Source organism: Heterodontus francisci, chromosome 23 (assembly GCF_036365525.1).
Source record: "Heterodontus francisci isolate sHetFra1 chromosome 23, sHetFra1.hap1, whole genome shotgun sequence".
In the NCBI taxonomy this organism is placed as follows: Eukaryota; Metazoa; Chordata; class Chondrichthyes; order Heterodontiformes; family Heterodontidae; genus Heterodontus; species Heterodontus francisci.
The window spans coordinates 6,854,190-6,870,652 of record NC_090393.1 but is presented as its reverse complement, the minus strand read 5'-3'; the positions used below and the strand labels follow the sequence as shown (position 1 = coordinate 6,870,652).

Genomic DNA, 16,463 nt, shown 5'->3' with positions numbered 1-16,463 from the left:
TTATCACAGGATGGGATCAGTCTGGGTAAGGTTACCTGGGCAGGCAAGGAGTTGGCATGTCAAGTCTCAGAAAGATTTGGGACTCTCTGAGGTCGTGAAAGGTGCTAGATAAATGCAAGTTCTTTCTTTTGATAGTATCGACAGTGATCTAAAGAATGATGAAGGTAGTGGAAATGCACATTTTGGACAGAATATTTAAGGGACGGTGAAGGTGGGTCTGGAGGCGGGGGTCCAAAAACAGGAAGGAAATCCCATGGGGCCAGCTCCAAGATACAGTCCCACCTCCACGGGACTTTGCAGGAGGCAGGGTTACAGTGGAACTGGTTACCTGAGAGGCCACAGTGGGTCCTTTGAGGGTTTAATTAAGGTCACTCTCCCAACATCATCAGGATTTTCCAGCTGGCATACGGGATACCCGTCAAGGCAGGAGGCTGTCCATGAAACAGTGGCGGCCTCCAGTGGAGGCTCCATTGAATGGATAAATACTGTGCTAATTAACAGCCACAACCATAGCATTGCCCATTACTGTGTGTTGGGGGTGGGGGGGAGTTTCCTCCTGCTGTCTGACAGCTCTAACTCTTTTAGCCCTTCTTATGTCCCCCATTTGCGGCCAGTGACCGGGAATGGAGGCAACTTTGCACCTCCCTACATACTTCAGCAGCGCCCACCTCTGACGGTGGGTCTGCTGGTCTTACAGCGCTGGAAGGCTTCCTAGTGACCCTCCAGCCTCGCGAGCGTTCTCGCGGTCCTTAATTGAATGGAGTAGGCTGCCTCCTCCAAAATGTCCCTCGGGGTCCTGCCGCCGGCATTTCTGGGTTCCTAAACCACATTTTATCCTGACGCTGGGATTGGGACCTGAGAGTGAAAATTCTGTCCATTAAGAGCTATGGAGTCCGCTGAGAGAGGTTTTCATGCTCCTGCTGATGACTGTTGTGCCTGTACACTCTGGGGAGTTGTGTTTTGGACCCAAATCAAATCCCAACTACAAGTTTGCCATTTTAAAACTTCCAACCTGATATGTTCCCAATCGATCCCAATCTGTGAACAACACTATTTCTCACGTCCCAGGTTATCACACCCGACAGGTGATTTAACCTGTTTTTTTCTCTAATAAGGAAATTGCTTTTGAATTAAAATGATTAGAAAAAGCAGCTGCTAATGGAATAAAAGTCAATTCTAAAATACAATGTTTGAGCAGACTTGATTTAGCTTGTTTGTATAGCTTAAATATTCAATTGGGTCTCATTCGGAGAATATTTTGAGCAATTGTCTAAAAATAACTTTCTCGGCAGCAATTCTGACAGAATTGTACTGATTGTTTAAAGATCCCAGAGCTTTCTCACTAAACCTCTAAAAATTATATCTTTAAAAAATGTGGCACACCTTGTGGACACAGCGCCATATTTTATTTTAGAATCACCTACCATAATCGCCTCAAAAGAATCAAAGCATTCAGTGAGGAAATGAGAGTTTAAGACCCGCAGCTGCACCCCAAATACTGGCTTAAGATACAATCCAAACCTCCTACATCCAACATAATGTTGGAGGAATTAGACCAGGTAGAAAATAAAATAGCTCAAAGTAACCTGAAGGAAGAGGAACTCTCTTCAATTCTCTAATCCACCAACTAAATATAGAATCATTTGCATTTATATAGCACCTTTCACAACCTCAGGATACCCCAAAGTGCTTTACAGCTGATGAAGTACTTTTGAAGTGTTGTCACTATTGTAGGAAATGCAGCAGCCAATTTGTGCACAGCAAGCTCCCATGGATAGTAACATGATAATGAGCAGGTAATCTGTTTTAGCAAAGCTGGTTGAGGGACAAATACAGACCAAGATACAAGGAGAACTCCCCTGCTCTTCTTCGAAATGGGATGTCATGGGATCACTTAGATCCACCTGTGAGGCAGTGGTTTAATGTATCCACTGAAAGACAGCAACTCCTACAGTACAGTGCTCTCTCAGACCGAAATGTCGGGGGAGAGTCCGCCTCTGCCAGGCCTGGAAGCCACGCTATGATTTTACGTGGCCCAGGCCTTAATTGGCCTCGGGCGGGACTTCCACCCCTCTGAGGCAGGAAGTCCCACCTCCAAGAGCTGCTGACCAATCAGTGGGCCGGCAGCTCTCAGTCCCAGCAGCAGCACCGGAAGCAGTGGCCACTGCTGGGACTGCACCCAGCGAAAAGAGCAAGAGGGACAGTAGCCCCAGAACGAAAGTAAATGTGTGGGGTCTCACCGGGGAGAGTCGGCCGGGCCCCAGTGAGGCAAGGGGGGGGTCGGTTTGGGGGTGGGGGGACTGTAGTGTCGTGGGGGTGGCTTGTGCCATGGGGGGACTGTCTGTGGGGCACAGGGTGCCCGATTAGGAGGGCCTCCCCGCAGCCCACAAAAAGGCCGCCAGGTTTTACTGGACAGCCTCCTGAGGCCTTGAGCCACACGCCCACTGCTAGTAATATACCGGTGGCAGCAGGAGGAGGCCCTTAAATGGCAGTTAATTGGCCTGGGGCAGGTGGCCCGCTTCTCCGTGTAAAATTGCAGAGGGGACGGGAACCCCCCTGCCTCTACCCCACTCCTGTTGGGGGAGGGGGGGCATAAAATTCCAGCCTTGAGATGGGCTTTTGTGCTTAACTCTGTGGGGTGAGACATGAACCCACAATCTACTGACTCAGAGGCAAGAATGCTACTCATTGAGCCACAGCTGACACCTTATATGTAATAAGGAAACTCAAATCATGGCCTGTCTTCGAATTGTAATGTCGACATTAAATGAAAGAGTCACTGTTGATTGGAAAACTGTGCCAGCATGTTGGGTTCTGGAGGAAAGTAAGGCAAATTCAACACTTCAGGTCAGTTTTAATGAGCTTACCTGGAGCTTCTTGAGGTTGTTTCCATAGAAATGAGTTGTATCAGTTGACCTATCAATAGCCGCCTATCAGCACTATAGGGGCAGGTGATGATGAAGCTACTCAGACAGTAAGATGGGATGCAAGAACTGAGAATGCTTTGATATCTAGTAACATAAAGACTAACACAAAAGCAACATTTTGCAGATGCTGGAGATCTGAGATAAAAACAGGAAATACTCAGCAGGTAAGGCAGCATCTGTGGAGAGAGAAACTGTTAATGTTTCAGATCAATAACCTTTCACCAGAATTGGATGATGTCAGCGATGTAACAGGTTTTAAGCAAATACAGAGGCAGGGAAATGGGGGAGGGGAGGAAAGAACAAAAGGGAAGGTCTGTAATAAGGTGAAGGCAGGAGAGATTAAATGACGAAAGGGATGATGGTGCAAGGCAAAAGGGGGATGGGAATTGGCCAAGTAAAGAAATGAAAGATGTCTTTAAAGCAGATGTAAGTGGGAATAGCAGAATTATTAGCAACACCTGATGTCCTTTCCCAGCCCCTATTTGTTTAAAACCTGTTACATATCTACCTTTTTCCAGTTCTGATGACAGGCATTACCATTGCTGAATCCCCCACCATCAACATCCTGGGGGTTACCATTGACCAGAAACTGAACTGGAGTAGCCATATAAATGCTGTGGCTACAAGAGCAGGTCAGAGGCTGGGAATTCTGTGGGGAGTAACTCACCTCCTGATTCCCCAGTGCCTGTCCACCATCTACAAGGCACAAGTCAGGAGTGTGATGGAATACTCTCCACTTGCCTGGATGGGTGCAGCTCCAATAACACTCAAGAAGCTCAACACCATCCAGGACAAAGCAGTCTACTTGATTGGCCACCCCATCCAACCACCTTCAAAACTCACTCCCTTCACCACCGACGCACAGTGGCAGCAGTGTGTACCATCTACAAGATGCGCTGCAGTGATTCACCTAGGCTCCTAAGACAGCACCTTCCAAACCCGCGACCTCTACCACCTAGAAGGACAAAGGCAGCAGGTGCATGTGAACACCACCACCTGCAAGTTCCCCTCCAAGACACACACTATCCTGACTCACTGTCGCTGGGTCAAAATCCTGGAACTCCCTCCCTAACAGCACTGTGGGTGTACCTACCTCACATGGACTGCAGCGGTTCAAGAAGGCAGCTCATCACCACCTTCTCAAGAGCAATAAGGGATGGGCAATAAATGTTGGCCTAGCCAGCAATGCCCACATCCCCCAATGAATAAAAAAAAAGGTCATTGACCTGAAATGCTGTGTTGGATTTTCCCTCTGGGAGCGGGAAACAGAGATTGGGACTCTTTGCACTCATTGGGATTATCACAGGGCCGCCTCCTTAATTGACCTGGAGATAGGTTCGCCATCCAATTAAGGACGACAGGCAGGCTCTCAAAGCTGGAGGGCCACTCCAGGCATTCCAGCTTGAAAAGCGCAGCTGCATGTAACAGAGGGTAATTAAGGGAGATGGTGCTTCAAGATGGAGGCGTTCTCTCTCTAATTTTTCCAAATCTAAATTACAATTGGCCACCACTGTACGAGGAGGAGGGAACTCCCTCTATAGAGCAGCCTGTGGCAGTTCCTGCACCCAGGTAGGGGGGAACTCTCGGTCTGCCTGGAGTGCTGCCCACCCCCTGGGTGGCAGCCTCTAGGCCCCTAAACTGCCCCCTGCAGAAACCTGGAGGCCGACTGCAAAATTCCAGTCAGCCACCTTTAGTTGGCCTCAATAGGCTCTGAGCTGGGCCAACTACCCACCACGTGAGTGGGTCGACCTGCTGCACCCCCCCACCCGGATCCCGCCTCCATAAACATGACTCGGAGGTGAGTGGAGTCAGGCAGAGCTATTTTATCTCCTGGCCCCAGTGGGGACTGAAAGTTGAGCCCATTGACTCTGTATCTCTTTCTACAAATGCAGCCAGACCTGCTGAGTGTTTCCAGCATCCTCTCCTTTTAATACAAGGCCTATCCCAAACCAGCAGAAATGGTTTCTCCCAATCTACCCTATTAATTCCCCTTAATATCTTGGAAACTTTGATCAAATCACAGCTTAATCTTCTAAATTACAGGGAATACAACCCTAGTTTGTTCAATTTCTACTTGCAATTTAACCCTTAGAGTCCAAGGCTGCATTTTTACTTGGAGCGGGGAGGAAGCTGGATTGAGATTGGGAATAAAAGCAAAATACTGCGGATGCTGGAAATCTGAAATAAAAACAAGAAATGCTGGAAATACTCAGCAGGTCTGGCAGCATCTGTGGAGAGAGAAGCAGAGTTAACGTTTCAAGTCAGTGACCCTTCTTCAGAACTGTTCTGAAGAAAGGGGAGGGCCCACTGAATCAAATGGCAGGACTTGATTAATATGTTTTTTTTTCTGTTTCCTGGCTGCAGCCAATCAGAATGAGAGGCTAGCTGACTGTTGGGCGGGTGGGTCTTCTGCAATAGGCCACAGCCTGGGATGGGTGGGATTGAGGTGGGGGTGGGGGAGGGGGAGACTGGAGGCTGGGGTGCGGGGTGGTGAGTCTGAGCACAGGGGTTGGGTGTGGGGAGGGTGGGGTTGGAAATTGGAGACTATGGGGGCAGGGTAGGAGATTGGAGGTGAAGGATGGTTGTGACATCAGAGGCTTCAATGGTGACATTGGAAGCCTTGTGGGGGCGTTTGGGGAGATTGGAAGGGTCGGGAAGGGGTTGTCTAATCGCGGGGATTTGACAGGTGCGCAGGATCCAGTAGCTATGTGGAAAGGTGCTTACCTCACAGATCCACCAATCCTAATCTTCCTTTAGCTGCCAGATTTCCCAAGGCCTGGGAAACCCTGCCGGCCAGAATTAAATGTAATATCATGGATCAATCTGAGGCTGCCAGGCTCTACAATTTTTAAATTGCCAGCCCATCTCCTGGGAGCTGGTTGGTTGCCTCCCTCCCCCCATTCACCTTTGTTAAAAGCAGAAGGGGGCAGGTTGGGATTCAGAGTTTTGACATTTTGTTCTCCCGCCCAACCCAAATCCACCCATTTATGGGGTTAAAATTTCCACAGCAGGTATCCTTCTAGTAAATCCACACTGCCCTCCCTCCAAAGCCAAGATTATTATTTTTTCTCTATTCCTCTATGAAGAACCTTGTGTTAGGGCAATCCTTAAACTTTAATACAAGCATTTGGGCATAGGAGGCAGAGAAATGTCAACCAAGGTCATGCACTTCAACTATCCAGAGTGATTCTTGAACCGGTGATCTTCTAACTCAAAGGCAGCTACCAACTGAGTCAATCAGCCTGTTGGCAAACAATTACTTTCACTAACACAGCCTTGCAGATAACTTGGGAAGAATTAAATCCAGTGGTCAAGTCTTAAACTGCTGTTGGATGATGGGTACTAATCATACAACAAATACAGTGTGCCGTCGTATCGCTCATGTTTTCCAAAGCAACATAAAGTGTAAGCACGTCTTTTAATATCAAAATGGACCAGTTACTGGACCAGCATTAAGTGGTGAGATGGCATGGAGCCATCATTGACTAATTATGGCCGATTGTGAAGGGACGATTTTCCATTAGCTGCAAAATGCACCTTTTTATACAACAGCAACATTGATTGTCTTCCTATTTCCTTTTCTGCCAATAAGCAGAGTGCATTGAGGATGAGCAGTTTAGCATGATGGTCAGGTGAAGCCATTGTTACCATGTGCGGAAAGTCACTGAACGCAGCAACAATGCACCCATTTGTTTAGTTGAACCAGAGGTTCTGAAACCCTACTTCTCAACATCCTTGCCCGCATTAATTAGAATGACTATATTAGTGCAGGCACACTTTAAAAGGGAGACATCACAATCACCCTGTCGACAGATTCTATCCAAACAGCCCTCAGCTCTTTGTAATGTTAAACTCCAGACTGCTGAAGACATTAACGGGCACGATGTAGAGTAAGTCTTTGACAAGAACTGAATTTTCCTTAACTCTTATGTGTTTTCTTTAAATTTTGTTGTAATGATCAAGAATGCATTACCTGAAAGAGATACAATAACAACTTGCAAAATGCAATTGGATAAATACTTGAAGGGGAAAGTTTTTCATAGCAACGGGGAAAGGCAGGACTAATTGGATAGCTCTACCAAAGAGTCAGAAGAGGCACGATGGGCTGAATGGCCTCTTTCAATGCTGTATCATTCTATGAGCCTATGATTAAGGATTTGTACACGAACATCGGCAATATTTATTTATAGCTTTTATACTTCGTTGTCTTAATGGCTCAGTCACGAGGAGTTTCTTTTACGCAGCGAGTTGTTGTGATCTGGAATGCGCTGCCTGAAAGGGTGGCGGAAGCAGATTCAATTGTAACTTTCAAAAGGGAATTGAATAAATACTTGAAAATGAAAAATTTGCAGGGCTCTGGGGAAAGAGCAGGAGGAGTGGGGCTAGTTGGATAGTTCTTTCAAAGAGCTGGCACAGACAGAATGGGCTGAATGGCCTCCAATTGTGTTGTATTGGTCCATGACCCTATGGGCTGGATTTTACCAGCCCTTTGGGGATGGGTTGGGAGGTGGCAGGGCCTGTGAAATGGCACGGGAAGGCGGTGGGGGGGGGGGGGGGGGGGGGGTGACATGCCCGTCATCTTCTGGTTGCCATGCCATCTTGCCTGTAATGGGGAAGGTGGAGGACAGCCCTCCCACCCACAGCCCTATTGAGCCACTTATGTATCCAGTTAAGAGCCTCTTCACATCTCTGCTGCCATTTTACCAGTGGCAGGGGCGGGGAAGGGGGGAAGGGGGGCCCTCGACTGCATGGGAAGACAGGCAGGGAAACCTTGGTGGCCTCCCCGCAGGCTCCGGTGGGTGGGGAACCCTCCTTTCTGGGCATTTTTTGTCCTACAGAGGGGACCCCCAGCTGGCTGCCCCTCTGGCAACAGGGCCGCTTGCCCTCACCAACACCTTCACCACCAATCCCCCCCACCCCCAACCCCACTCCGGGGCCAGTGGCCCTAGACCCCACTTTGCTGGTTGTGAGGGTGCACGTCCATCAATATTTACTCTTCCTCCAGGTGCAGCCCCACTGTGGCCGCTCCTGATGGTGCTGCTGAACTGCCGGCCCTCTGATTGGCCAACAGCTCTTGGGGGCAGGCAGCCATCCCTAATAATTAATTAGCTGCCGCTGACATGGTGCAGCCTGGGGTCTGCTGACCGTCGAAGTGGGTTTGCACCCTCCCCCCCTCTGCTTTCCGGCCCAGTGGCGGAACCCCTGCCGCCAGCACTAAATTCAACTCGATGAGGGCACAGTTTTTCTTCAAGGATGAAAAACACTAAAACCTGGACAAAAAGGTTGAAAGATCCCACTAAAATATGATAAAATCAACTTGCATCAATGCATCTGAAATAAAAGATAGAAAGACAGAACTTGCATTTATATAGCGCCTTTCACGACCTCAGGACGTCCCAAAGTGCTTTACCGCCAATGAAGTACTTTCTCAAGTGTAGTCACTGCTGTAATGTAGTATGGTTGGGTTCAGCAATATATACCATCATGAGCACATAAAAGCAATGCAAAATAGTTTAGATTTTGTATTCACGCAAATGGTCCTAGTCTCTGTAATGGTGACCAAGAAACTACCAGATTGTTGTAAAAACCCATCTGGTTCACTAATGTCCTTTAGGGAAGGAAATCTCCTGTCCTTACCCGGTCTGGCCTATATGTGACTCCAGGCCCATAGCAACATGGTTGACTCTTAACTGGCCTGTGAAATGGACTAGCAAGCCACTCAGTTGTACCAAATAGTTATGCTGCAGTGGTTCAAGAAGGCGGCTCACCGCCTGTTCCTACAGATAGATTTTTGATAGACAAGGCAGTCAAGGGTTATGGGGACAGACAGGAAAGTGGAGTTGAGATCACAACAGATCAGCCATGATCTTATCGAATGGTGGAGCAGGCTTGAAGGGCCGAATGGCCTACTCCTGCTCCTAAGTCCTATGTTCCTATTCTCCTATGTAGCACCTTTTCAAGGCAATTAGGGATGGGCAATAAATGCTGGCCTTGCCAGCGATGCCCACATCCTGAAAATGAATTTTTAAAAATGGTGTCCAGCTCAATGTTGGTTTTCAAACATTATTTTTGTGTGTGGAAGCCCTGCAAATATTGACATACACCCAGGACCCCTCCCCTATCTCCTGGAAGGAAATAGCCTAAACAAATTAAAAAGAGGGGCAGAAATAATGATTAGGCCCATTAATCCTGTCCCATCCAGTCAACGGTACAATGTCTAACACCGTTCACTCAGTCCCAACTACTCTGGCTCATGGGAGAGATGAGAAACAATGGTATGATTGCAGAAAACCTATTTTATCAGCAACAAATAATGTGCCAGGAAGTCAACACATAGAGAGACCTGATGGCAACTGGGCAGAAATATATTGGTGTTCCTTAAGTGTCGCTGAGGCAAAATCCTGGGAATGGTTCTTTTCCCAGAGATCGATGGACATGTGGACCAGCCTATTGGGTTACGTGGTGGGTGCTGATTCACTAAATTCCTTCAAACAAGAGCTGGACACATTACTGGTGGGTCACTGGGTTACTGCATCAGGGCCAGAGTGATCTCCTGGGCTAGTTCCGATCGCCTAAGGGGATCAGAGGCGAATTTCCAAGATTTCTTACACCACCTCTGCCCACCCATCCCCCGCTCCCCCCCCCGCCAAGGCAAATTGGCCTGGGGTATTTAATCTGTTTTTTTTTGACTGTCCCAGGAGATCGGCTGGCTTTGTGTGGGGCTGGGAGCAAGATATTGTTATACATGACACATCACAAATTGCGTGGGGCAGGCTGGATTGACCAAAGGTCCTTTTCCGGTATATCACTGTTGATATCTTCATAAAGGGCAGTTCAGAATGAGCCAGAAGCTCAATGGAATGCCTGCAAAATGACTCTACTTACCAGCCAACATTGAATTCTACGTGAGCATCAAAGAACCCAACCACTGGTGCTGTTGCTACTTTCCAGCCTTGTATTCTGGCTCGAATCAGTCCTTCCCTCTTGTTGTTGCGCACTATTTTTACAAGCCCTGGGTATCTCTTGTTGATGTACTGGTCCAGATTGAATTTCAGTTCCACTGAAACAACAAAAAGGAGGTTCCTTTATTGGAAACCGGGACTGAGCTGGCTGCATGTATCACTCATTTACAATGAAATCGACTTTCAACTGCCTAAACTTCAGTCCTTCCCAGTCATTTGTCCTTTTCAGACCACCATTGAATATTTGAGACGGGAGTGGAATATTCCGTGATCCAGGAATCGGGAAATTACAATTCGTGCGCCCATTTTGCTGATGTCAATTTACACCTGAATGTCCTGTCAATCTCGTTAGTTTACACCATTGTTTACATTCCAGTGTGCACTAACAGAAATCAAGGCAAGTAGTATTACAGACAGCAGATCAGGCTAACCCCAAAAGGCTTTGAAAACTCAGGAAAAGAATTGGAATAAACCCCATTCAGTTAGTAGAATGGGATGTTCATCACTCAGCCATACAGTGCTTGTGACATTGTTTCATCTCCACCCACGCACACACACCACTCTGATCACCGGCCTTCGATTCTGATTTCCTCACATCACTTTAAAGAACATTATTTATGGGCAATACAACCTAACACCCAGACTGTCAGTGTAACACTATTACAAACTGGTGAGCTCCACACACAGCAACAACCAATGAGTGAACAAGCTGAATTTTCTCAGTATGACAGTTGTAACCCAATCTATTTGGGATTGTTTATTTCTTGTACACTAGAGATTCTTTGGGAAAGTCTAGCTTTCACCATAACGAGGGATGTAGGTGTTGTGGAATGAGGAATCTTCTAGGTTTCTTGCACTTCATATCTGCATCACGCAATTCCCAGGTAAGATAACAACTTAGGTGTGATGTAGGGTCATCACATGTATTAACACCGGCCTCAAAAAGGCACCCTCATTCCACCAGTGCGATATTTTTCCTTTTCCACGCCAGCCATCATTGTGGCATCTCTGAGTGAGACTGACAATGTTCTGGCTTTTGTGGATTAATGTTAAATGATAAAGTTTCATGCAGTGGACCCGTCCTCAGTAAGAGCATGCTTGATACGGCTCAGAATCGTTTCACTTGGGTCCCTCACTGCCATTGGAAAGGAATCATCTTCCAAATCCAACTTCTGACTTGAGGTACTAGAACCTATTGATTTAGGCCTCAGAGTGATTGTGAAATATTACTTTGGTGCACTGAATGTTTGAAGCTTTATTTCTGCTTAATTCAACCACCAGGCTAGCTGGCCTTTACATGTTTCCGTAAACAAAGACAGTAACATTGAGGACCAATACAATCAGCTCTCTATAAAATAATTATAATCTTCAGCCTGATTGCTACTTGGTGAATGCCTACAGCACAAAGATGTTTCTGGTTGAAGTCTGAGCTTTGCCAGGTGTCAGCCATGGCTCAGTGGGGAACACTCTTGCAACTGAGTCAGAAGGTGGTGGGTTTAAATCTCAGCACAGAGACATGAGCACATAATCTAGGCTGACACTCCCAATGCCAGCCTTACCAACGAGACAGTAAACCTCTCAGGTGGATGTAACCAATCCTACATCATTACTGTGAAGAAGAACAGGGGAGTTCTCTCTGGTGTCTTGGACAATATGTATCCCGAACCAGCATCTTGTCATGATCGCATTGTCATTTGTGGGATCTTGCTGTGCACCAATTGTTTCTTACGTGACAATAGTGATTACACTTCAAAAGTAGTTCATTGTCTCTAAAGTGTTTTGGGACATCTTGAGGTCATGAAAGGCACTGTTGAAACCTCTATTCTTTCTCAGCTTTGAACTATATCACAGTTGTAATAGTAGCTGGGGGGCCTTTCCCACTGAAATCAGAAAGAGCGACGGGCACTGGCCATGATCGCCCAACCACTATCTTAAATGATCAGGAAATCGTGGACAATGAGCAACTCATTTTTCAATAGGTGCTCTCAGTGGGCTGGGCATCCTGTGTTTGGAATACCTTTGGAAAATGGACCATCATATCTCAGTTACAAAGATAAAATGCTTTTGTTTCTTAGTCTCTGTCTTGTTTAGAGCAAAGGCAGTGACTAATAGCTCATATACAGTCTCAAGAGTCGCATTAACAGAGATGACAGCTAGTGCTCCGGTACAAAGATCCACAAGGACCCGCTCACCTGTTTCTTCTCAGACAAACTAATTCCTGGGATGGAGGGATTGTCCTATGAGGAAAGATTAAATAGACTGGGCTTTTATTCTCTGGAGTTTAGACGAATGAGAGGTGGTTGCATTCAAAGTTTCAAAATTCTTACAGGGCTCTACAGGGTTGATGCAGGAAGGATGTTTCCCCCGGCTGGGGAGTCCAGAACCAGGGGACACAGTCTCAGAATAAGGGGGCAGGCCATTTAGGACGGAGATGAAGAGGAAATTCCTCACTCCGAGGGTGATGAATCTTTGGAATTCTCTGCCCCAGAGGGCTGCGGAGTCTCAGTCATTAAGTATGTTCAAGACTGAGATCGATAGATTTCTACATATTAAAAACATTAAGGGTTACAGGGATAGTGCAGGAAAATGAAGTGGAAGATCAGCCATGATCTCAATGAATGGCAGAGCGGGCTCGAAGGGCTGAATGTCCTACTCCTGCTCCTATTTCTTATGTTCTTAGACTGAAGTAGTGGCAGCGATACTTTTACAACACATATTCCTAAATCGGCAACAGAACACAATTAGCCTATCCTATTGGACTACTGCAATGCCTTAATTGCACAGTTTTGTTTCTGCCATCATGGAAATGTCTGCCAAGACAATGCCTTTAAAAGTGGGCATGTAGGATGGCATGCAGTGTTGGTGCCCATTCCCTTCCTATGATTGCCAGCCCTCCAGGATGGTCCTGGTGTCTCCTGGAATTGAAGAGTGATCACCAAGGCACAGCTGCAAGCAAAAACCCAGGAGAAAAATCATCAGGCCTTTACAAAAATTGTGTGGTTTTTAAGATTTGCTTTGAGCATTTTTGCTTAGAGAAACATTGGAGATGGGAGGACAGACTGACTGAAGCTGAGAACCATCCTGTCGGATAGCAAAGAGTCCGTTAGCTTCTCCAATTGCCTGCATAAAGATGGGATGTAGTGAGGATGGACAGTTGGGTGACCAATGGTTGGGGCAGGGCTGTGGAAGAAGAAATGTCATGTGATGCAACTTCCAGCAGTATGTTCAACCAGATTTGGCAACCCTAGACTTGCCCCCACATCCCTATGTCCCTGACTAGTCAGTTAACACTATGCAACACACAGCAAAGTCTCAACTTCCTCCCTACCCTGAAGGGGTGGGGGGGGGGCATGAAATAGAGGCCAAGTCCTTCCCTCCCAGGAATTTATGGAGAGAAAGTTCTTGCACATCTCTTCGCATCTGGTTTGAATTGGTGGAGACCAGGGACAGACCTGGCCAAGATTTCCTTATTGGATTTGAGTACAGCAGGAGAGCTTAAAAGCGATAGAAAAATAAATTCAACGGGATGGTGTTTTAAATTTATCAATAGATATGTCGCATCAGACAAGTAACATTTGACTTGGTCACAAGTCTAAGAATCTGTACTGGCTATGCGAAAAATAAAAGGAAGGAAACCATGGAACCAAGGAAATGGGATTCAATGCAATTTATTCTTTGAGAGGAGTTGGTGCAGCTCAGATTTTATCCTTACCGCTGTCGCTATTGTCGTCGACGAGAATGATCTCCTTGAGTAGATGTGGAGGTGTGTGATTCACGACACTATGCACTGATCGCAGGATGACTGACAGAGCCTCATTCACAAAGATGAAGACTACAGCAATCTGAGGGAGCTTGCTCTGGTATGTCATCTGTTTGCACCTTGAAACCAAAACACACAGAACCAAAGAGGGTTGGTTAGTAAGTCTGGTGTCTGATTAAAAGGCAGTTATGTCTTTCTTATAACTGATGTAGATATAGACCAGCAACTGTAATATTACATTCAAGTGGTTTAGTCTGATAATTGTGTCAGCAGTTGCAGAGTGTAAAAAACAACGATTCAGCATGACTCACAAATGTTGAGCATCAGTGACTATAATTCATTTGCTTTGGGAAACCTCTAGATTAGAGTTCTTTTTATTATTTTTATAAATTTGTGTATACCGTTTACAAGATGCACTCGCCAAGGGTCCTTCGACAACACCTTCCAAACCTGCAACATCCACCATCTAGAAGACAAAGGCAGCAGACCCATAGGAGCACCACCACCAGCAAGTTCCCCTCCAAGTCACACACCATCCTGACTTGGAACTATTTCACCTCGCCGTTCCTTCACTGTCACTGGATCAAAATCCTGGAACTCCCTTCCGAACAGCACTGTGGGTGTACCTACCCCACATGGACTGCAGCGGTTCAAGAAGGCTTCTCAAGGGCAATTAGGGATGGACAATAAATGCTGGCCTAGCCAGTGACACCCACATCCCATGGACGAATAAATAAAAACTTAGTGCTCATGTTGAGGCCTGTGGGATGAATGATTTACCCACTTTTGATCCACCAGGCCAGCATTAGCCAGCTCTAGCACCATAGGATATACAGCACAGAAAGTAGCCAATAGGCCATCATGCTTGTGCTGGTGCTCACTCTTCCCATCCCCCTTCCCTGCCCTCTCTTTGCATCTTTCCTGAAAGGCATGTATTAAAGTTCTTTTATTCTGACCCGAGTAGTGTGCCTCAGTCCCAATCTTAGATAAGAATTTGGCCTGTACCATTATAAATACTTCCATTTCCCACTCCAGTCTATTTTAAGGCATCATTATGTACAATTGGTCCTTTTAATATTGATTTGTGTCCCAGCAATGTCTCGTTCTATGCTGTGGCCGATTAGTCACTGAAGGAATGGAAGGCACTATGTAAATGCAAGTTCATTGGCACAGAGCTCAGCAACACAGAATGCTCAGCAGAGAACAAAAATCTCAGTCTATCATCAGCACTGAGATATTTAAAGATCATGTTCTGTTGTCTAGGAAGGTACAAGGAATTCTACTGACAAATTAGAAACCCATATGTATTGGACACACAGCAGCATTGGTTAGCAACATGTACACTTACCTTGTGTGAAAACTCAGGTAAAAGTCGGCCGGTTCCTTTGAAGCAGAAAGCAAACCGAGCAACAATCGAGAGATGCAACAATAACTGAGTGTCAGAGTCTTCAGTTAAAGGAAATGCCAGATATGGAGATTTACCACAACACTTTCTCTCTCCTCCCCCCCCCCCACCCCCAAGTCTATGCTCACTGATTAACAAGAATGAGCAAGCCGTTTGATTCAAAGGGTTAAAGCTTTTTATATCCATGTGCAGTGACTTAATTTTCCCACTTACTGGTTTTAAATTTGTGGTAACCGTTCAGCCTTGACAGAGAAATCTTGCCATAGACTTTTAAAATTCTCAGCCTTGTATTTCAGATCTGCTGGGGCCTCACCCTCTCCCTGTCTCGATAACCTCCTCCAGCCCTACAACCCTCTGAGATCTCTGTGCTCTTCTAATTCTGGCCTCATGAGATCCCCGATTTTAATCGCTCCACCACTGATGGCCGAGCCTTCAGCTGCCTGAGCCCTAAGCTCGGGAATTCACTCCCTAAATCTATCCACCTCTCCACCTCGCTCTCCTCTTTTAAGATGCTACTTGAAACCTCCCTCTTTGATCACTCTCTTGTTCACCTGTCCGAGTAACTTTTTATCCAGCTCGGTGTCAAGTTGGTGTGTGATAACGTGCCAGTGAGACGCATTGAGACATTTTTCTGCAATTAACTGTTATGTAACTCGGGGTAGAAATTGGTTATGATCTATTTCCTAGGTGCATAACCAACGGCCCCAGCAAGAAGACCCTCATTAAACTTGTTTTCTTGCTTACTGCTGGCCCCTGTCGCGCCTCCACAGGCAGCTCTCACATTTAAAGGCAACTAGTGTGAGGCCCCTTGTCTTTCCAGCAACCACTTAAGCTGCAGAGGCCAGTGAAGTGTCCTGAGTGCTGCAGGCGCTCATCATGCATTCAAGCCCCACTCCAGTGACTTCAGCTATGTAGATAAGTTGGAGAAGCTGGGGTTGTTCTCTTGAGAAGTGAAGGCTGAGAGGCGATTTGATAGAGGTGTTCAAAATCATGAGGGGTCTGGCCAGAGTAGATAGGGAGAAACTGTTCCTATTAATGGAAGGGTTGAGAACCACAGGACATTGATTTAAGGTGATTGGCAAAAGAATCAAAGGAGACATGGGGAAAAATGTTTTTACACCATGAGTGGTTCGGATCTGGAATGCGCTGTCTGAGAGTGTGGTGGAGGCAGATTCAATCGTGGCTTTCAAAAGGGAATTGGATAAGCACCTGAATGGAAAAAAAATGCAGGGCTAGGATGAAAAGGCGGGGGAATGGGACTAACTGAATTGTTCTTGCAGAGAGCTGACACAGACTTGATGGGCTGAATGGGCTCCTTCTGTGTCGTAACCATTCTATGATTCTATTCTATGATAAGCGGCCAGGCCAACACTCCCAGAGCAGTACTGAGGAGTGCTGCACTGTCAAAG

At 46.5% G+C, this 16,463-nt stretch overlaps 1 protein-coding gene across 2 annotated transcripts in view; it reads right to left on the bottom strand.

Moving 5' to 3' along the window:
* galnt9 (polypeptide N-acetylgalactosaminyltransferase 9) overlaps positions 1-16,463 on the bottom strand; it is a 321,001-nt gene that overhangs the window by 172,432 nt on the left and 132,106 nt on the right. For both annotated transcript variants that reach the window (XM_068054617.1, XM_068054616.1), the window contains 2 exons: positions 13,602-13,768; positions 9,813-9,987 (listed from right to left, as the gene is read on the bottom strand). In XM_068054617.1, the coding sequence (XP_067910718.1) occupies positions 9,813-9,987; positions 13,602-13,768 (342 nt within the window). The remainder of the gene's footprint in view (positions 1-9,812; positions 9,988-13,601; positions 13,769-16,463) is intronic.